Source organism: Delphinus delphis, chromosome 1 (assembly GCF_949987515.2).
Source record: "Delphinus delphis chromosome 1, mDelDel1.2, whole genome shotgun sequence".
NCBI lineage: Eukaryota > Metazoa > Chordata > Mammalia > Artiodactyla > Delphinidae > Delphinus > Delphinus delphis.
Window position 1 is genome coordinate 105,992,532 of NC_082683.1, and position 22,348 is coordinate 106,014,879.

General features: G+C 41.1%; 1 protein-coding gene across 2 annotated transcripts in view; it reads left to right on the top strand.

The window, feature by feature from the left end:
• Nucleotides 1-323: 323 nt before the first annotated feature.
• Nucleotides 324-22,348, top strand: part of CHD1L (chromodomain helicase DNA binding protein 1 like) — a 51,159-nt gene continuing 29,134 nt past the window's right edge. Inside the window, exons 1-9 of one of the 2 annotated variants that reach the window (XM_060028435.1) lie at nt 324-636; nt 7,607-7,719; nt 10,534-10,640; nt 11,206-11,320; nt 11,944-11,975; nt 15,593-15,674; nt 19,393-19,555; nt 21,106-21,261; nt 22,034-22,126. In XM_060028435.1, the coding sequence (XP_059884418.1) occupies nt 510-636; nt 7,607-7,719; nt 10,534-10,640; nt 11,206-11,320; nt 11,944-11,975; nt 15,593-15,674; nt 19,393-19,555; nt 21,106-21,261; nt 22,034-22,126 (988 nt within the window). In that variant the 5' untranslated portion in view covers nt 324-509. Of the gene's footprint in view, nt 637-7,606; nt 7,720-10,533; nt 10,641-11,205; nt 11,321-11,943; nt 11,976-15,592; nt 15,675-19,392; nt 19,556-21,105; nt 21,262-22,033; nt 22,127-22,348 lie in introns of those variants that run through there. The other variant, XM_060028445.1, reaches the window with a different exon arrangement.

Here is a 22,348-nt window from a genome sequence, read left to right on the forward strand (position 1 = left end):
CCATAATTCACTTAAGAAACCCATTGTGGCAAGGACATCTTTCATGATTTTAATTTTCTACCATTCAGAAGTTCCAGCCTACAGACAACAGGGAGTAAGTAAGAGGATTTCAGGGCCCAAGCCAATTTATTACTCGTGTAAACTGAACTTTACAATCTTGCTGTGAATTGCTGAGGGGCAGAGACGATGTCTTATTGAATGCTATAACCCCAGAGCCCAGCAGAGCACCTGGCACATGACAGTCAATGTTGATTAAATAATAAGTGAGTGACGAGCGTTTCAGGTCATCAGTCGCCTAGAGAGGGCATAAACTGTGAGAATCGAGCCGCCCCACGCACACCCGGCTGCAAGCGCTCCTCAACAGCGGGTAGGATACCTTCCGGCTCTCTCCGCGCCCAGACCTCAGCGCCGGACGCGCCCTCTGGCGGCGGCGGCGCCCGGGGGTTAGGCCGCGAACGTCGGGAAGGAAGCGCGCGGGGCGGCGTAGGGCGGAGCTTCGCAGTGGCTGGATGGAGCGTGAGGGTGCTGCGACCTGCGAGGGCGGCATGCCCGGCTTTCTACAGAGTCTTCAGAGCGAGAGCCGAGTCGAGGCGGCGCGGGTGCAGGAGCAGGACTTGCGGCAGTGGGGCCTGACAGGTCAGTGGCCACGGGGGAACTTCCGGCTACGCCGCCCGACTCTTCGGGACTCTCCTCTCCCGGCCCGGGAGCCGGCGCCAGGAGCGGTCCGGCGGCGCCGCGGGTGGACCGTCTTGTGGGTTTTTAACCCGCGGACAACAGGGCCTTCCCTTCTCGCCCCTGCGGTGGGGCTGGGTGGAGAGGAACCCCGCCTGGGGCCAGGTAGCCGTTACCCAGCCTGCGCAGCGCGCGGGGCCCGCGGACGCGGGAGGAATGTGTTTCCCGGCGGGGAAGCGAGGCCCGCCCGCGGCCCCCGCCACCCGGCACGCTGGCCCTGGGGAGGGGGAACTTCGTGAGGCCCCTGTCCGGAAGGTAGGACTGTCCTCTCCGAAGAAGCGGAGGGCGTCCTGGCGCCCCAAGGGTGTGGGTTTAAAATTTCTGTTCCGGTGGATTTGGAGGCCTGGCTTGGGAGGTTTAACTAGTTGCTTGTGTAAAACTATCAGAACTCTGATCCAAGCTTCACTTTTCTTCTTCGTTTACCGTGCGCGCGCATTTCTTTGATAATACTCCACTGGTTAATTCTCCCTCAAAGCTCTAATTTGAAGTATGCAGCTAAGCAAAGTTCATAAACTCATTACTGCATGTAGCTATTTTATTTATAGTAGCTTTTCCCTAGAAACTTTGAAGCGCGAAAACTTGAATCCCCCTGAGGTCTGCAGGCAGGGGGGCAGACCGCATCTCTGGATGGAGGTCATAGGATGGAGAGACCCAGGTCCTATTTCCCGGCCTGCTCTTGACTCACCACCTAACCTTTCCCATTTCATTTTATTTATAAAATGGGGAACGCAGTGCTGTGCCTTAACTGTTTTACTCTTGGATCAATAATAATGATATAGTCGTTAACTCATTGTTTATTGAGTGCTACTGAGAGCCACATGCTACAAGATGTTAGGTGCAGAGATGAGGATACAAATGTGGGCCCTGCTCTCCTAGAGTTTCTAGACTGGAGTCTGAGTGATTTCAAAAATATAAACAAGTATTTATTGAACTCATACTGTGTGCCAAATACGAAGGAAGTGTGAGGTTTTGTTATGAATGAAACAAAAGGGTCAGTTCTATGTCCAACTTAGAAGAGGGATGGGAAGAGATAAATGGATAGGATACAGACGTGGAAGAGAAAGAACTCTCCCTTCTTGAGGCTCTGAGTCTATGAAAATGGTATCTCTGTGTCTGTGAGGAGTATGTATCCAACTTAAATATGAATTTACAGACTGATGCTTTTAAGTTTGGTGTAAAGTTTATATGTTTATAGAGCCAAAGTTTATACGTGATTATTTGTGTGTTTGCCTATTTCCTTGCATGTTTTTTGGGTATGATACTATGTGTGAGAGAAGCCTAGTTCTAATGTGCACATTGGTACTGGACTGTCGGTAATACACTTGGAGAAATATACACATGGACCAGTGCTGTTACTGTAGTGAAATTGAGAAGATAGATAAGAGGTTGCAAGTTTGCCTGGATGAATTAGAGTGAGTGAATGAAGAAGTAAATAGACAAATGTGGAAGCTTGGTGGTGGGCATGGATAAGTGGATAGTGGGGGGAAAGAAAAATTAGAAGATAGGTATACTCAGAGGAATAACCATTTAATGTTTTTTTTTTTTTTTTTGCGGTACGCGGGCCTCTCACTGTTGTGGCCTCTCCCGTTGCGGAGCACAGGCTCCGGATGTGCAGGCTCAGCAGCCATGGCTCACGGGCCCAGCCGCTCCGCAGCATGTGGGATCTTCCCGGACCAGGGCACAGACCCGCGTCCCCTGCATCGGCAGGCAAACTCTCAACCACTGCGCTACCAGGGAAGCCCCCATTTAATCTTATAACTTGAAATTCCTATTTCTATTTGCCAGAATAAATTAATATTCTTAGAAACTATTCTTTGTGAGTTGGTTAAACATGGTTACTGATTTTTTTTTTTCCTTCTGATTGACACAAGTAGTACATTTTCTCTGTAAATCATTTAGGATAATATTTTATGCATAAAGAAAAAACAGTAATATACATAATCCTATTACTGTTAACATCTTATTATCTATCCTGCTAGTCCTTGGTCTGTGCATGCATATGTGTGTATGTAATTTTTTTTCTTTCTTTTCCAGGGTGGAGCAGGGACTGAGGGAGAAGTGCAAAAATGGGGTTTCATGTACATACTTTTTGGAAACCATAATTTTTTTCCTTATTATCATTTAGTCTTCAGTATCATATTTATTAGATACAGACTATTTAAGTGTATGGATGTGCTGTAATTTAGCCAGCCACTCTATTTAGGTATTTAGGTTCTTTTTTTGCTATTTTAAATAATACTAAAAAATATCCTTGGAATCAAATATTTATTATTGCTACGAATTTTTTTTTAATTGGGGTATAGTAGTTTTCCAATGTTGTGTTAGTTTCTACTGTACAGCGAAGTGGAATTCCCTGTGCTATACAGCAGGTTCTCATTAGTTATCTATTTTATACATATTAGTGTATATATGTTAATCCCAGCCTCCCAATTCATCCAACCCCCCCTTTCCCTCCTTGGTGTCCCTACGTTTGTTCCCTACATCTGTGTCTCTATTTCTGCCTTGCAAACCGGTTCATCTGTACCATTTTTCTAGATTCCACAAATATGCATTAATGTACGATATTTGTTTTTCTCTTTCTTACTTCACTCTGTATGACAGTGTCTAGGTCCATCCACATCTCTACAAATGAACCAGTTTCCTTCCTTTTTATGACTAAATAATATTCCATTGTGTATATGTACCACATCTTCTTTATCCATTCATCTGTCGATGGGCATCTATGTTGCTTCCGTGACTTGTAAATAGTGCTGCAATTAACATTGGGGTGCATGTGTCTTTTTGAATTATCGTTTTCTTAGGGTATATGCCCAGTAGTGGGATTGCTGGGTCATATGATAATTCTATTGTTAGTTTTTTAAGGAACCTCCATACGGTTCTCCATAGTGGCTGTATCAATTTACATTCCCACCAACAGTGCAAGAGGGTTCTCTTTTCTCCACACCCTCTCCAGCATTTATTGTTTGCAGATTTTCTGATGATGCCCATTCTAACCGGTGTAAGGTGACGCCTCATTGTAGTTTTGATTTGCTTTTCTCTTATAATTAGTGATGTTGAGCATGTTTTCATGTACCTCTTGGCCATCTGTATGTCTTCTTTGCAGAAATGTCTATTCAGGTCTTCGGCTCATTTTTTCATTGGATTATTTGTTTTTTTGATATTGAGCTGCATGAGCTGCTTGTATATATTGGAGATTAATACTTTGTTGATTCATTTGCAAATGTTTTCTCTTATTCTGAGGGTTATCATTTTTTGTTTATGGTTTCCTTTGCTATACAAAAGCTTTTAAGTTTCATTAGGTCCCATTTGTTTATTTTTGTTTTTATTTCCATTACTATAGTAGGTGGGTCAAAAAAGATATTGCTGTGATTCATGTCCAAGAGTGTTCTTCCTATGTTTTCCTTTAAGAGTTTTGTAGTGTCCGGTCTTACATTTAGGTCTTTAATCCATTTGGAGTTTATTTTATTTTATTCATTCATTCATTCATTCATTCATTCGTTCGTGGCTGTGCTGGGTCTCCGTTGCTGCGCGCGGGCTTTCTCTAGTTGCGGCGAGCAGGGGCTACACCTCGTTGCAATGCGCAGGCTTCTCGTTGCAGTGGCTTCTCTTGTTGCAGAGCACAGGCTCTAGGCGCACAGGCTTCAGTAGTTGTGGCATGTGGACTCAGTAGTTGTGGCTTGCAGGCTTTAGAGCACAGGCTCAGTAGTTGTGGCGCACGTGCTTAGCTGCTCTGTGGCATATGGGATTTTCCCGGACCAGGGCTTGAACCTGTGTCCCCTGCATTGGCAGGCAGATTCTTGACCACTGCGCCACCAGGGAAGTCCCTCACCGAGTCTTTGTTGTGGCTGTGGGCTCCTTCGTTGTGGCAGCCAGGCTCTTTAGTTGCGGCATGCATGTGGGATCTAGTGCCCTGACCAGGGATTGAACCTGGGCCCCCTGCAGTGTGAGCACAGGGGCATATCCACTGTGCCACCAGGGAAGTCCCTCAAATTTTTTTCTTCCCCAACCCCCAAGCATGCCTTACTGCCTCCTAGAGGTTAGAAGGAAAAAGACTACATTTCTGAGACTTGCCTGGAGTTGTGTTGTGCATGTGACTTGACTCCCACCTAGCAGACGACTGTGGAAGATTTGGAAGAGGAAAGTGAGGGAGAAAGGCTGCAGTTCCTGAGGGATTTTAATTTTCTACATTTCTCTTGGCCATGACTCTTAACCTTAGTGGGGCTGGGTAGGGTACTGAGCATCCGCTTTGCTGGCATGGATTGCAGCTGAGGCAGTAGGGTCCTGGAGCTGACAGTTGGGGTAATGGCCTCCTGGTTTTTCCCCTCTAGGTAACTTATGTCATTTTTCTCTAGCTGCTTTCAAGATATTTTCTTTGTCTTTAGTTTTTAGGAAGTTAATTATGATGTGTCTTGGTGTATATTTCTTTGGATTTATTCTTTTATGTTTGAAGTTCATTCACCTTGAATCTGTAGGTCTTTTGCCAAATGTGGGAAGTTTTCACCCATTGTTGTGAGTACTCTTTCTTAGCCCTGTCCTGTTTCTCCTCTCTTTCTAGGATGCCAATGAATGAATGTAGTTCTTTTGTTGGAGACTTGCAGTTCCCTGAAGCTCTGTTCATTTGTTTTCAGTCTGTTTTCTCTCCATGTTCAGGTTGAGTAATTTCTATGGTTCTGTCTCACAGTTCACTGATTCTTTCTTCTCTCCATTCTTCTATCAAGTACGTTCTCTGAGCTCTTTACTTTGGTTATTGTATTTTTAAATATCTTCTTTTTCTTTGCTGAGACTTTCTGTTTCTTTACTGAGGCTTTCTATTTTTTCAGTTGTTTTAAGCCTGTTCATGGTTGCTTGTTGAAGCATTTTTATCATTGCTGCTTTAAAATAAGTGTAACATCTGTGTCATCTGGATGTTGGCATCTGTGGATTACCTTTTTTCATTCAGTTTGAAACCTTCCTGGTTCTTGGTATAATGTATGATCTTTTTTATTGAAACCTGGAAATTTTTGTCTTATGTTTTGAGACTCAGGATCTTATTTAAACCTTCCATTCAATTGTCTGTTTCATGCTGCTCTGACAGGGGAAGGGGGGTTGCTGCTTTGTTACTACCAGGTGGAAATAGAAGTCAGGCTCCCCGCCCTGAGCTTCTCTTGATACGTGGGGATAGGGAGGGGGTTCCTCCTTACTTCTGGGTGAGAATGAGAGTACTGGCTCCCAACTTGGTCCCCACTGACACTGGTAGGAGTGGTCTCATTACCTCTAGGCAGTGATAAAAGTCCTGAGTCTCCACTGGGCCTCCTTTGACACCATTTCTAGGGGTAGTTGGGGAGGGGGCTCATAAGATCTAGTAGGGGTAGAAGTCCAGGCTCACTATGGGGTCTCCATTGACCTGCATGGGAGGGAGAAATGGAGTGGGGATGGCCTCATTATTGGTGAGTGGGGATGAAAATCCTGGCTCCCTACCTAGCCCTCTCTGGTACCTTCCTGCTGGGGATGTTGGGGAACTTCATTACGGCCTCTTGAGGGTAGAGGTCTAGGCTCCCACTTGGCCTTTGCTGATGTGGGTGGGCCACGTTTTTTTCCCTATGGTGTTTGGCTTAACTGGTGTGGTTATTGTCTAAAAGTTTACATTTTCTGTCTCTCTAGGCTGTCCCTTTCCTTTGGCTAGTGGGAGTAGGCTTTTGTGGGCTTGTTTTGTTTTTCTTTCTATGTCCATTGGCATTTCTGGGTGGCCAATTTCTTCACCTGTAAGTCTGGATATATGAGGCCAAAAGAAACCCAGGGAACTCATCACTGTGTTGTTTGCTGGGTTTCGAGGTTACTAACCAGTCTGCCTTCTTCACCCCACCTTTTCAGAGTCATCTTATTATGTTCATTTTCTTTGTAATATTCAGGATTTTTAGTTATATTAGCAAGAGGAATGGGGAAAAGAACATCTCCATCTTCCCCAAAGCAGAAGTCTCCAGATTTAACATTTTAATCTTCTTTGATTTTCTGAATTTTCTAATGTACAATATGTGGATAATACCTAGTGCATGGGATCATTGTCAGCATTAAGTGGGGTAACTTATGTACAGTGTTTACTACTCACCGTGGTATTTAGTAAGTGCTTAATAAAAATAATTCATCAATCTTTTTAATGTTCTACAATTATATATTGTTTAGTTTCTTTTTAAATGTCATGAGTTCAAACCAGAGTTGTACTTTTGTTAATAGTTTTTCTATAAAGTATGTTTGGGGTCTTCCGTCTCCCAAAGATATGGCTGTTCTCTGAACTTGGATTTTTTTTATCAAGAGAGAGAGAGAAAAGAGAGGCCCCCGAAGCTCTATGTGGATTTCAGACATTTTCTGTTGTCCCTGTGCACTGTTAAAACACCCTCTATGTAACATTGTTTCCATTCTTAACAGCACTGCTTCTTGATTGAAGCATGATTTATCTAGTGCTGTCTTGATTTTTTTCCTTTAGCACCTGAGGGCAAATTTACATCGTTGCAATTAAGCAGGCAGACACATGTATAGTCCATGTGTTGCTTGCTGTTATATCACATCAGTAAAACCTCATTTCCTAGAATGGACACAGGCATGAGACTCAGGCAGTCTAAAGGCCCAATCCCAGGCTGACTTTCTCAACTGTCAAGTTGATCCTGTAACACTGACAGGCTGTTTTAGGGCTTTGATTATAGTGGTGATTAAGTCTGCTCAAAAAGTAGTTAGGAAGTCAGCAAATATTTGCATATCTGTAACTTCTCAGCAAAGGATATGGCCAGTAAGGTTTGGGGTATGGGAATTTAGGCTGTGTTCTTTAGTCGGAGTCTTAAGCATAGCCTGTGTGTATGCTTAAATGTCTGCTCTTTGGACTTGCTTCTTTTTTTATTTCTAGGGATCCATCTACGCCCTTATCAGCTGGAGGGAGTCAACTGGCTAGCCCAACGCTTCCATTGTCAGAATGGCTGCATACTGGGAGATGAGATGGGCTTGGGTAAGACCTGCCAGGTATGTTACTGTGAAGTGAGTACTGTTCACCTCTACTGAAGTACCTCCTCACGACTCATTACTATCTTTAGCTGCCAGCTGTTGGTATGTATTTTTATACTAAGAGGTAAAATGCCTGAACCTTTGTTAAGAGATCACGACCTTGGACTTGACTTTTCTCATCATGGGGATGGTTTTGAACTGTGTCACTACCTTTATTTTATCTATCCCTTGACATATAGAATTACAATTAATGGGCAGGGTTTTTCTCTATATAAAGCAAATATACCCGTCCCAGGAATCAAATTGACGCTGCCCTCCTTAGTAATATTTTATGTAGTTAAGATAACTGGATCATTTCTCATATTAGTCTCCCTTCCTCAGTGGGTGATGGGGCTAATTCCCATTTCTCTGCCATGCTACAGAAGTACAGAGGAAATACTCTATGTTTTCCAAAATGCCTTGGCCATCTAATTGTAGGATATATTCTAGACACCTGGAGAATTAGATGTGACTTCCTTGGGCATTGATTAGAGGTTGCATGTGGAGATTGATGCTTCCAGTAGGATGATCACCAGTACAGCTCATGTTGACAGATGTCAGTGGTAGGCTTGGATTGATGAAAAGTCCAGACACAGATACTCCTTGGGTTCATCACACAAGGTTTATTCATCTATAAGGTACCAAAGAAAGTCAGTGCAGTCAGGATACACAGCAGAGGCAACTTGAGCAGAAACCATGGAACTGTAGGTTTCTTGATTCCAAAAAGGTTTCATCAGTGAACCCACAGAGTGAGTAAAGTTCTCGTTAATCCTTTTAGAAGCTTAACCTGCCCCCTCTAACCTCACATCCGTAAACATCCAGCTGGAGCAGTTCTGCTCAGAGTCTGGGCTGACCATGTGTTGGAGACGCCTTAATCTAATCCAGGTGTACCTCATCAATCTTGGGGTTATTCAGGATACAGTATGACCTCCCAGCATGGTAGCCCCAGGTACCTCATTTATTACCTTCAGGTGTCTCAGGCAATAATTCTGGTTCTAGTATATTCCTGAACTGAGAGCTATGGAACAAAGGTAAGTTTCCCAGTGTTTCTGGGAGGGAGGCTAACGGACTCCTGTACTCAGGTACAGAGCCCTCTTTGCAGTCTCCTGTGCCATGGACATTGGAATCGCCCAGACTTCATTCAGAGCCAGCATATTCCACTTGTCCTTTGCCTTTCCCAGGGTGTTCATATAGCTCTACTTTAAGTGCCCTAAAAATCACACCTCCAAATTCATCTTATTAAAATTTTGTTTAGAATTTTTGCATCTGTGTAATTTTGTATTGAGTAATGTCTTTGTATGGTTTTGGTATTGGGGTGAATCTGGCTTCATAAAGTGAGTTGAGAAGTATCCCTTCCTTTTCAGATTTATGTAAGAGTTTGTGTAGAGTTGTTACTGTTTCTTCCTTAAATGTTTGGAAGAATCCAGTAGTGAATCCAAATTTGTTTTGTAGATAGCTGGTTTAAGATAATAAAGGATAATTTTTCTCTAAATAGTGTCTTCAGCAAAAACTAAACAGAATGGTTTTAATTCAGTAAATACTTACTGGGTGGTTGTCCGGGCACAATCCGGGCTGGGAAGCCATGGGTAGTTAAAAAAGAAAAATATTTCCATTATGAAATTAATGTATTATCAGTTAAAACCTGTAACCATAGCACTCTAGCCATAATCATGAATAGCAATATGTGTTTTACATGGTTGAAATTATAGTGCACATATAGTTTGCATTTTATTAATCTAATAGTCATTGTTATTTTCCATTTTATATTCTTCACAGTGATTATTTTCTATTGGCTGCATAATGGTCCATCAAGAGAATTGATCGTAATTTACTTGAATGTTCTACAGATGAGGAATGGAGAGTTCCCCTCTTTTGTGATATTTAAATTAACCTCTATGTGAACATTTTTGGGCTTGTATAGCTTTCTTAGGATTTTGGATTATATCCTTTGGATAGATTTTTCTAAGAAACAGTTCAGCCATTGGGGATGGTGGGCCCTCAAACTTTCTGTTTTATAAAAGAGTGCTATTTTCTCTATATATCACAGCAACCTTTTAAAGAAAATTTAAAAGTCAAACGTGTGTATAGCCATATCCTAAAATAGGCTATTGGGCTTTACAAAGATTTTCAGTTTAGACCCTGACGTGAGTTTATGAGGCTATATTATTGTTTGTTTTCCTCACTGGAATGTGTGCCCCAGGAGAACTAGGTGTTTTGTTTGTTTTGTTCACTCTTATATACCAGAGCTCAGAATAGTGCCTGGTAAATAGAAGGTGCACCATCAATGCACATGGAGGGAGGAAGGAAAACATTGTCTCTTGGCAGATCCTGGCCAACAGCAAGAGGCCACCACATGGTTGGGCCTCTTTGCAGTCAAGTCTTGATACTTCTTGCCTTATGTTTTTAGAGCATTCCTGACCTTGTGCATCATTTGCATTGTTTTCCTTGATGTCTGTTGTCTTTCCTGATGTTTTCCTTTGTATAAAAGGTTCAGTTACATAAATTTTGAGTACCATTGCTTGTTGACTGTTGATGTAATTGAGTACCATAAATTTCTTTGGCAGTCATATTGAGGCTTACCTGATTTCACTCTAGGAATGGGTGACTCTCCTAATGTGTGGAGGATTGTACATTATTTTTGTTTTTTGCAAAGCAAGTCTTCTACAACAATTTGTGTTTGTGTTTGATTATTTTTGATGCAATTGTAAGTGTTCTCTACAAGGTTGTGGGAACTTTATCGTTGTTTCTCATGTGGAAATGTGGTCAAAACCGTCTTCCTTTTCTGTGTTCCAGACTATTGCTTTCTTCACTTACTTGGCAGGAAGATTAAATGATGAAGGACCATTTCTGATTCTTTGTCCCTTGTCTGTTTTGAGCAACTGGAAAGAAGAGATTGAGAGGTACAAGAGAAGATGTGGCTGAAATTTTATTTTTCACATTAAGGTTTTGTTTTCTAGGTGCTATGTGAAATATGATAAAACAACATATTGTCCTAAGCAGTGAGTTTATTTCTTCCAGAAAACTCTGACATGAGGCAGTGTAGATAGAGACTGAGGATCTGATGGGGGAGGGTCCAATGGATGTTATTGTTACCTTTTGTCAATTTGAAGGTCAGTACTCATTTTTAGTAAATTTTGCTGAACTAAGGAAGAAACCATCTTTTTCATAGTGATATAGTGACACTTCATATAAAGTAACGAATGTGGGAAAATAGTTTTCTTTTTACAGTTAACACAAGGCCCTTTTAGATGTTTATCTGACACGTCTCCCTCTTCACCCGGGGACTTACCCTTAGGTTTACCCATTACTGTAGGTAAGATTTCAGGGTCCCAGGACTCATTCTGACTGCAGGGCATCCTGGGGTCTACACATCTGCAGTCCTTCCATGAAAAGTAATTTTCCAGACGTGCACCCCTTTTCCACGGCTCTATGTTTGTGTTCATCTACCTCTTTTCTTGGATTCAGATTTGCTCCAGGTCTTTCCTGTGTAACATATTCAGGTGACAAGGAGGAGAGAGCCCACCTACAGCAAGACCTAAGGAAGGAGTCACATTTTCATGTGCTGCTAACTACCTATGAGGTATCTGTTTGTTTTTCTACAGCCAGAACTCTTAACCTGGGACCTTAGAAGTTGTAGAATCTACTGGAATTATATTTAATTTTTTTTTGAGGGTTCATATTGTTCTGAGAAGAAGGTCTACTTTTATTAGATTCTCACAGAGAAGCTGCGAGCAAAGGAAGCGAAAGACCATTGTGCTCCAAGTTAGTTAGCTATTTCTCCCTCTCTGCCCTGGTGGATCAAAGGGGAAGGCTTCCCAGTTAGGTACCACTTGAGCTGCCTCTTGGCCGATGAGTAGAAGGAGGCCGGCAGGCAGGGGAAAGGGTTTTTTGGGCTGAGGCATCATCTCTTGTTACTGGAGGGTGGGAAAGGAGGACACTTAGTTCCAGTCCCTGTTTAAGTCCTTGTTCTTCAAGCTAAGACTGTCCAGGTCACTGTAAGCAAGACCTTCCACTCATTCATGCCTCCCTTTGTTTGTCTGTAAGATGGTGCTACTTAGAAGTTATGCTCAGAGTTTCTTATGTAGTGAATGGATAAGACTTAGCTAAATCCTGTAGTTTAGGAGAGTTAATAAAAAGCTAGCTTATTAATATCAGAGTTATATCCATATCAGTCTTTGTAATGTGTCTTCCTTAATTTTACAGATTTGCTTGAAAGATGCATTGTTTCTAAAGTCGTGAGTATGTTGCACTACTTCAGAAATTGTCTTAAATGTATCGTGAAAGTCATTTCTTCACTTCACATTTTAGCACTTTGTGTTTTTTCCTGATGTGTCATCCATGAGTCTTATCTGGTGTGCGGCGTGGCAGGAGTCTTACAGTCTAACCCCCTACTCTTTAGGTGTAAATCTGTGGGTTCATTACTTAACCTCTGTGAACCTCAGCTTCTTCATCTGTAAAATGGGGATAATGAAATTTTTACCTTGGATGTTTGTTGTGAGGATTAAATAAGATAAGGTATACGTGGTGGGTGGTTAATAGATACTAGATTCTTTACATCACAACTTGCACAGACACCTTTCGGGACTGCAGTGTGGAGATTTTACTGCAACACAGCAGGTGAATTATTTGAGCCTTTTCCTGGAAGTATCCTAAAAGAGCGGTGAGTGCTATAAAATTAGCTTTTTAGAAAGGGATTTTTAAGTATACTTCTTTCCAGTGAATTGACTTTCAGGCCTCTCCTCAGCTCGTGAAGTACAGGAAACGTAGATGTAACTCTTAGTACTACCTGGCAATAGGGATGAGGTGTTGCAGTATGTGGTTAAGACAACAGTCACCATGTAAATCAAACAAGAGCTAGTTTTAGGTGAATAAGAAGTTATGTTGACAGTTTCATTCTCCATAGCATGTGTAGTTATGACATGGTTAGGTGGGGTTTGTGTCTTTAATATTTGGAAACTTTTCAAAGTGCTTTATCAATATTTTGAATGTTATTTCCTATCCAGGTTCTTCTGAGTTGGATTTTTATTTTCATCTTATTTTGAAACACTAAAGGCTCAGTCATAGATTTCATGACTTCCATCTAGTGTTTTGTTTCACTTAAGTTTCATTTAAGTAAGCATATTACCTTACTTAGGAAAAGGATATGCATTCCCTCTCACTTCTTTTTTATTATCAACATCCAACTTAATATTTATTGAAGATCTGTCCCCTGGAAAGACACTGTTCTGGGAGTTATCAGCAATACCAGGAAAGTAAACCATAGAGTGACGCTAAGAGGACATAAACTCCAGTAGAGGGGTAAGAAGGGTAGAGATATCCATAATACAAGGCAATATATTGGAAGTCTCAAAAGACAAGAAGATTGGGAGATAGATGTTATTGGGTACTTTACATAAATTATCCTATTTAATCTTCATGAAAACCCTAAGGCGGGTATTATCATCTGTTTTATAGATGAGAAAGGTAAGAGATTAGATGACCCATCCCAGGGCACATTGCTAGTAAATGGCAAAGCAGACATCCAAACCCACCACTCAGTGCTGGGGAGCTTCTTTATAAGAGAGCTTTACAAAGTATCTAGGTGCACTGGAGTTTCGCATTTTCAGCAGAAATACAGTCTTTCAAATTAGATCATCTGCCTTCAATCCATTCCAGGTGAATTTAAGAACATAAATAATAGAGAGACATCTATAATGTTTACTTAGTATGAACTCTAAGAACACAGATTTGTTCTTTTTTTTTTTAATAGATCTTTATGGGAGTGTAGTTGTTTCACAGTACTGTGTCAGTTTCTGTTGTACACCAAAGTGAATCAGCCATATGCATACACATGTCCCCATATTCCCTCCCTCTTGAGCCTCCCTCCCACCCTCTCTATCCCACCCCTCTAGGTCATCGCAAAGCACCAGGCTGATCTCCCTGTGCTATGCTGCTTCTTCCCACTAGCTAACTATTTTACATTTGGTAGTGTATATTATGTCAATGCTACTCTCACTTCGCCCCAGCTTCCCCCTCCCACCCCGTGTCCTCAAGTCCATTCTCTATGTCTGCCTCTTTATTCCTGCCCTGCAACTAGGTTCATGTATTTGGCAAAGTTATACTTTGTATTACTGTACTGCACACTCTGAGAACAGCCAGGGAGTGTAATGTAATCTTTGCCCTAAAGAGGCTCATCATAGAGAGCTGAGGCTGTGCATGTAACAATATGAAAAATCAGAAAATTTTTTGACAGCAGACTTACAAAATCTTTGGATCAAGGAGACTAGAAGTTACTTTGTCCCACTTTCTGTTCAGTGCTGGAATTCCCTCTGCCTCATCCTCTCCAGGGAACATCCCTTGGCATGTCCTTTGATGAGTGACTTGACCTCCTTCTTTCACTGAGCCCAGATCCACCTCCCTGAAGTCTGTTTCATTGAATACACTTTTTATTGGATGCTTGCGGTGTGTAAAAACCTGAATATCTAGTTCTTAGTACCTTAATAATGGCATAATAATCTGAATAGGTTAATACCTAATTTATTTTGAATGGTAATTCAGACAGGAGCCAGGCACTGTACTGCAGCTGCTTTCACACCTTATCTCGTGACCAGTGTCCAACATCAGTTGCACTCTTATTCTTTGTTATCCTTCAGTGCAGCCCCTGGTCTTGCTACCCAGCAGGAATGATCCCAATTCCTGCTGGATTTTTACCCGTGTTTTGGATTTTCTTTGTGGCCTCAGAGGAAGAAGGCTTCCTCCTCGTAAGGCCAACCTCTGCTCAATATCTTCCTCTAATATTTGAGGGATTTTTATTTCCATACCTACTGTCTTCCCAATATTCTGCTTTACTTGTATATACATTTAGTTTTTTAAGTATAAAAATAATGTAATGGCAGTATAGAATGTTTACAAATGAAATAAAAAACCTTATAACTTCCACTTTATTATCTTTTGCATGTTTTTCACATTTGTGAAAAAGATATATAATACCTTTTTTAGTTATAGAGGCCTGTATATTATAACATAATCATATTTATCATTTAAAATGCTGTATTTCATCACCCATTATTGGACCTATTATTATTATTTTCAATTTTTTTGCTGTTTTAAATAATGGAGCTTGGAACATATTCATACATACATATTTTTCCACATTTTGAATTCTTTTGGTGGGAAAAACAGCTTCCCAGGAGTATATGCAGAGGATGTGCTTTTATGACGACAGCCTCTTGAGAGTTTGTGGTCGTAACTGTTATGCTGCAGAAGTGCTCTGGCACAGCTACCAACGACTGCCACGTTAACAGAGCCAATGATGTATCCTACTGTCTGTAACATTTGATCCTGTTCGCCACGTCCCCATCTTAAAATCATACTCTTTTAGCTACTGTGACACCAGTGTCTCTTGGCTTGTCTTCTGGGTCTGAAGCTCAGTTCTGCCTCATACTAGCTTTATGACCTTGACCAAGTCATCTATCTTTCTGAGCTTTAGTCTCTGTGTTGGTAAAATGGGCACAATAATGTCTGCTCACTTTATATTTTTGGTTTAAATAACATACCTCAAGCCCCAAGCTGAGTGTCTGGCACATAGTAGGTGGTCATAAGTGTTTTCTTTTGCTTTATGTCTCCAACTCCTTTCTTTCTGCCTTCAATGCATAGATCTTTCCCATAAATTTCCTTAATTTTACTACCTTATCCAGATTGTCTTATGTACATGGTTAGCTCTCAGATAAGAAGGCAATTTGGGTGTGTTTCTAATAGAATGGACTTGCTATTAGTCTTCCTAGCAAGAGTCATGGTTTTGTAGTAAGACTTTTGGTTGTGAGATATATGTTTGAGTTACATAAAACTGAAAGCTTGGATTTTTCCCTCACAGCTTCTCTTGGAGTGTTCTTGTTGTGGATGAAGCTCACAGGTTGAAAAACCAAAGCTCCTTGCTGCATAAGACACTTTCAGAGGTAAACTCCCAGGATACTCTTAGCTTTTATATAACTCCCTTTTAAAAAATATTAGTTTAGTCCTGTATAAAGCCAATTCAGTTGAAATATTTTTTTTCAGTGAGATTTCTGCAGGGCTCAGTGAACATTTATGGTGACAGAAGTAGTACTTAATATGGCTTAACTTCTTCCTCTTGTCTTTTACACAGGAGGTGATGTTTACTAAAATCTGGTTATCAAATGAGTAAGACTCTACCCCAGGAAAATACATTGTATTTTTGGAAATGTTTCAACTTGTCTTTTTTTTTTTTTTTTTTGCGGTATGCGGGCCTCTCCCTGTTGTAGCCTCTCCCGTTGCGGAGCACAGGCTCCGGACGCGCAGGCTCAGCGGCCATGGCTCACGGGCCCAGCCGCTCTGCAGCATGTGGGATCTTCCCAGACCGGGGCATGAACCCATGTCCCCTGCATCGGCAGGCGGACTCTCAACCACTGCGCCACCAGGGAAGCTCTCAACTGTCTTTTTGATGTTCTTCAAAGAGGCAATTTCTTTAAAAATAATCTTACTGTAGTTTTTCTGTCTGCAGTAACAAACACATCTGACATATTGTACCCCTCCCCCATTTACCTGTTTAAAAAATTTGACAGTTCACGGAGTCGTGAAGAGACTGATTTCACACCGTTAAATAGTCCCTGCAATCTCTCCTGTCTTTGTCATACTTTTGAGTATGACACCCTTGATCTTATTTCATTCTCTTAATCTCTGGCACCATTCCGGCAAAATAGATGAGAAATGTCGTTGTAGCCCTAGATATGCCCTCTTTTCTGAGGAGCCAGTGGAACAGCTTGTGAGTATGAAGTGCCCTTCTCCTTGTTGACCTAGTAAAGGCTTGTTCGTTCAGGAGACCCCCACGTGTGAATGTCTGGGACCGTCACTGAATTTTGGTCCCTATCCTAAAATAGATCAATTAATAAATTTAGAGGTCTTCTGGAGAAAGTCTTAGATTTTAATTCTATATTTATTGACTAAAAGTTGCAGTGTTTAGTGTTAATGCAGATATGGCCACTGTCTATTATTAGCACAGTCTCAAAGATTGCTGTCCATTAGTGGGGGCCCCTCTGTAGTGTCCTTTACGTTCTTTTTAGGGACTCATAACAGTATCTCTTTCCCAAGAGGCTGTCATATCCTGGCACCTAACCTTATAAGAGACTGCTTCATAAACTACCATGCCACTTTACTGATTTACAATGGGAGAAGAGAAGCAGGTGTAGTAAAAGGACCCTGAGCTTGGAGTGGGGGAAGCTAAAGTCTGTTGCCGGCTCCAGAGCCTTTTCTTCTTACTCATAAGGAAACTAAGGCTCAGAGGGGCTAAGTGAGGAAATTGTTCTGCATCATCTAAGTATTCCTTTTTAGGTGAGGTTTGAATTGCAGACCACTAGTTGGTCAGAAAAAAACACTCATTTTAATAATTTTAATTTTTTTCTCTTCCGTTATCGTTTATTACAGGATATTGAATAGAGTTCCCTGTTTTATGCAGTAGGAACTTGTTGTTTATCGATTCTATGTGTAATAGTTTGTATCTGCTAATCCCAAACTCCCAATCTATCCCTCCCCCACCCCCCTTCCCCTTGGCAGCCACAAGTCTGCTCTCTATATCTGATTACTCATATTTATTGATTGGTGGGGAGAAGGGTACTGCCTTTTCCTCCTTCCTAATGGTGTTTTGAGCTTGTTTGTAAAAGTTGGAAGCAACCTAAATGTGAATATAAGGAATTGGTTATACAATTTATGCTATACGCATACAGTACACTTACAAAGTAAGGCTGCCATGAAAAATTATGCAGAAGAATATTTAATAATGTAGAAAATATTTGCAAAATATTTTATACAAAAATGTTTACAAAATATTGTACACAAATTGTCTCCGGACTTTTTCTTTTATATAACTTTATTTATTTATTTGTATTTGGCTGCGTTGGGTCTTCACTGCTGTGCGCGTGGACTTTCTCTAGTTGCTGCGAAGGGGGGGTTACTCTTTGTTGCATTGCACGGGCTTCTCATTGCAGTGGCTTCTCTTGTTGCGGAGCACGGGCTCTAGGTGTGTGGGCTTCAGCAGTTGTGGCACGCGGGCTTAGTTGCTCCGAGGCATGTGGGATCTTCCTGGACCAGGGCTTGAACCCATGTCCCCTGCATTGGCAGGCAGATTCTTAACCACTGTGCCACCAGGGAAGCCCCATCTCTGGACTTCTTTTTTTTTTTTTCCCAAGTATAAGTTTTGATGCCAAAATGGACACTGCTTTGAATAAAAATGTTAACTCATGTGATAGTGTAAGTTGATTTTAGTGACTGACAACCTTGATTATCTTTGTTGACCTCATTATTTTAGTCACTTTAGTTCTTTGCTTGGTGAGCACATATTTTAAAAATGTGATTTGGTTATTGGAAACCTTTATTGTTGAACTACTATGAAAACACTGTCCTACAAGCAGAGCAGGCATGAATGGACATTGATTAGACAATTTAAAAAGAAACGAAAAAAGGGAGAGTGCCCCCCCCAAAAAAGATTTTGAAATCAATTTTAATTCATTGTGTCGTTTCATTTATCACCTTTTCTTATTTGAAAAGCATTGTCTCCTTTTTAAAATTTAATTTAATTTTTTAAATTTTTGGCCGCACTGTGTGGCTTGTGGGATCTTAGTTCCCTGACCAGGGACTGAACCTGCACCCTTGGCAGTGAAAGCATGGAGTCCTAACCACTGGACCGCTGGGGAATTCCCAAAAGCAGTATCTTCTGATGACCCCCTCCCAAATCAAAATATAGAAACACAAGAAGAAAAGTGAAAGCTACCAAAAATCCTACTCCACTGCATATGTTACATTTGGTGTATATGCTGCCATGTCCTTTGCAGTGCTGTGTATACCCAAACATAAATAGGCATATATATTGTTTAAAAAATAAAAATATATTACTTTAAATATCAAAGTGCAGTGTATATGTGTATCTATATAGATACATACACTCATACCTAATGTATTTTGATTAACATATGTACATAGGATATGGCTTTCTCTTTGTGCTGTATTATTTAACTCAAGTGGTCTAAGTTCTTGTTAATGTTAGTTCAGAGGTTATCCTTTGCTTTACCTAATATCTGTTGTTATTGTTTTTCCTAACCTTTTACTTCATTAGTCTGTTATTCTTGGTGTTCCCGTCTTTTGCTCAAAATTTAAAGAGTTTGTTTCCATTTTGGACTCTGTATGGTCCAGAAATGTCCAGAAGTCTTGATGCCTTGCATTGGCTGCACCTGTAAAGTTTTACAAAAGGACATTCTTTTAAAAGAGATCTTCTTGCTTCTTGCTTATAGTGGTGGGTCCTGCTGCTATTGCTTTGGGCTTCCCAAACTGCTTGGGTATATGCTGTGTGCTTGAATTCCCACATAGATTGAATAACAGTACCCGTATTCAATACTCATGCAGTACTTTAGCATTCAAAATGTGATTTTACTTACCTTATAATGGTATCTCCTTCACAGGATTATTACCCTTTCTCATAGTCGAAACTGAAGAGGTATTATTTCCTACATCAAACAGTTATATACATTTTGAACCTGAGCCTTCTGATTTCATGTCCCTTTAGTCATTTCATTAAATCATGCCTGTCTTTGTAAAGGCTGTGATGGGTAACTCAGTCTTGCTTTCCAGGGTTATGGATTTTTCACTTTCTTTATTTATATATTTGAGTTTTCAGTCGTCTTCAGTCTCCTGTTGACCGGAACTCCCATCCAGAACAGCCTTCGAGAGCTCTACTCTCTCCTCAGTTTTGTGGAGCCTGATCTCTTTTCCAAGGAGCAGGTGGACGATTTCATTCAGCGTTACCAGGATATTGAGAAAGAGTCTGAGTCAGGTAAGTTCCCTTCTTACAAATCATGCCCAAGAGGTGTGGCCCAGAGACTTCCCTAGTGCATAAGGGTTATAGACAGAAAAGAAAGAGAATCGATAACCAAAGGACACCTTCCAGGGAGATACAGAGCCGTACAAAGGTAAGGTGATGTCAGAGCCCCCCTGCTGTTCCCAACTCCTGCTATTCATGACTCTCTTACTTGTTTGTTACATGATGCTATAGTCGTGCTTATTTGGGTCATTTTCAGAAGCAATAATATCTGCTGATTTGCAGACCTTTTTTTTCCAACATGTAATTTCTGTAAGGACATTGTTAACTTCTCATGCTACTCCCTGAGGCAGAAAAGTACGCGGGTGCTGTAGTCTGAAACTGTCATTCAGCTTTCCACAGCACTGGTGTTTCTTTTAACACTGCACCAAAACCAAAAGTCTGGGATGGATGGTGGTGGAAGTACAGGGGGAAGCCTTCCTTGTTTGTACAGTCCCAATTTGTAGTCTTCCTCTTGCACCTTTGCCCCCTGCCTCATAGGATTGTCTGTCTACCTCTGTGATATTATCCCAGGATGATTATTCAAAGGAAGTGGTAGGCATGCCAACTAGTGGGTATGTATGTACTAGGTGAGTGTGAGTTGGAAAGGCTCCTCACAGCAGAGATCGCCACACCACAGGCTGAAATTTACCTGGGGAGCCTGCTCTGATTGTTCCCATATTTAGGGTTGCTAGATAAAATATATGACACCCAGTCACATATTACACAGGACATATTGATATTAAAAAAATTATTTGTTTATCAAATTCAAATTTAACTGGGCACTTGTATTTTTATTTGCCGTATCTGGCAATCCTACATGCAGTGGAATTCCAATTTAGGCTAGTTTTCGAAGTTCACGACAGCTGGGGAAGGAACAAGGGCGTTGAAGTCAAAGAACTAAGTTTGAGTGCTAGCAACATTAGAGCCAGCTGTGTGACTTTGGATAAGGGGTTTAATTCCTCTGAGCTTCACTTAACTTAGTTATACAAATAGAGACAATATTACCTATTGCCCTACATTTCTGAGCTGTTATACTGATCAAATGCAAAAGTATCCTGGAAACAGACTAGCTCTGTGCAAATGAGATTATTAGTAAGAATCAGAAGGAGCTGGAAAGAAGAACCCAATGAAGGAAGAAATACTATGAAAAATTACCGTGCTGGCCTGGAACCCAGAATTGGCATGAAAATGAGAAACAAAAATAAATTGTTGTGGGCTTCCCTGGTGGCGCAGTGGTTGAGAGTCCGCCTGCCGATGCAGGGGACGTGGGTTCATGCCCCGGTCCGGGAAGATCCCACATGCCACGGAGTGGCTGGGCCCGTGAGCCATGGCTGCTGAGCCTGCGAGTCCGGAGCCTGTGCTCCGCAACGGGAGAGGCCACAACAGTGAGAGGCCCGCATACCGAAAAAAAAAACCCCCAAAAAAACCAAAAAAAAAACTGTTGTATGTTCTCTAGTAATTCATTGCCTTGGTCTTGCTTTTGTCCCACACTTCTTGTGTGTGTGTGTGTTTCCCTCATACAGCAAGTGAACTATACAAACTCTTGCAGCCATTTCTGCTGAGGCGAGTGAAAGCTGAGGTAGCCACAGAGCTTCCCAAGAAGACGGAAGTAGTGATATACCATGGCATGTCAGCACTGCAGAAAAAATACTACAAGGCCATTTTGATGAAAGACCTAGGTAATCAGAGGGCACTTGTCCATTTAGAAACTAAATGAGGATGTGATTTGCATGCAAGGAAATATTTTATAATCACACTCACTTTGTATAGCAAGACTACGGGATGGAATTTTGTATTCTGAATAATATTCGGGTCAGCTGCAGAGTATCTTTAATATAACTCAGACTTTATTGGTTGGTGCATTTGTGAAATTTCCTCCCCATCCCCCTGCTCCTGGTTTTCCTTATTGCCTTTAGTTAAGCAAACTCTTCTAGGTGTCCCAGTCATGCCTTTCATTTTCCTATCCTGACACATATTTAACACATTGCAAAACGTTTCGGTTAAATCATATTGGGTTGGCCAAAAAGCTCGTTTGGGTTTTTCTGAAAGACATTATCCGAATGAACTTTTTGGCCAGCCCAATACTATCTGGAAGGAATCGGGACTGGGAAGGGAGAGATAGGGACAGACAGATCTCTCAATTTGCACTGTTTTGTCCCTTGGCTCCAGAATAGCAGTTGAAGAAGGAAATTTAGAATTCTGCAAAAGAGTAACAAAGTACCCCCTGAGTTTGTTCTATAGTTAGGCTTCTTTCTTGAAAGAAGGTGATGGTTAAGAAAACGTTATATCGATGTGCTATTAATTCTTAATGTGATTCAGTGAAATTTGGGAAGTTAATAATAGGTTTGAAAGATATATTATTGAAATGAATAAGGTTATGTATGGAAACTTACAGGGTTTTTTCTGTTGTTGTCCAGTAGTCCATCTCTCTCTCTCTTTTTTAAATTTCAGACGCGTTTGAAAATGAGATGGCAAAGAAAGTTAAACTTCAGAATGTCTTGTCCCAGCTTCGAAAGTGTGTGGATCACCCATATTTATTTGATGGTGAGGCAGTGCCCTTTTTTCCCACATTACTTTTCGTTGTCATTTCTGTGGCCAACTTCACAGCAAAATTCTTCAAAAGATTTCCCTATACTTACTGTCTATTTTCCCCCATTTTCTCCTGTTAATTTTTTATGTTGATGTTATCTAATGTATTGTTCATATTCAGATTTCTTCAGTTGTCTCCTAAACATCCCTTATGACTTTGTTTTCTTTTTTTAAAGT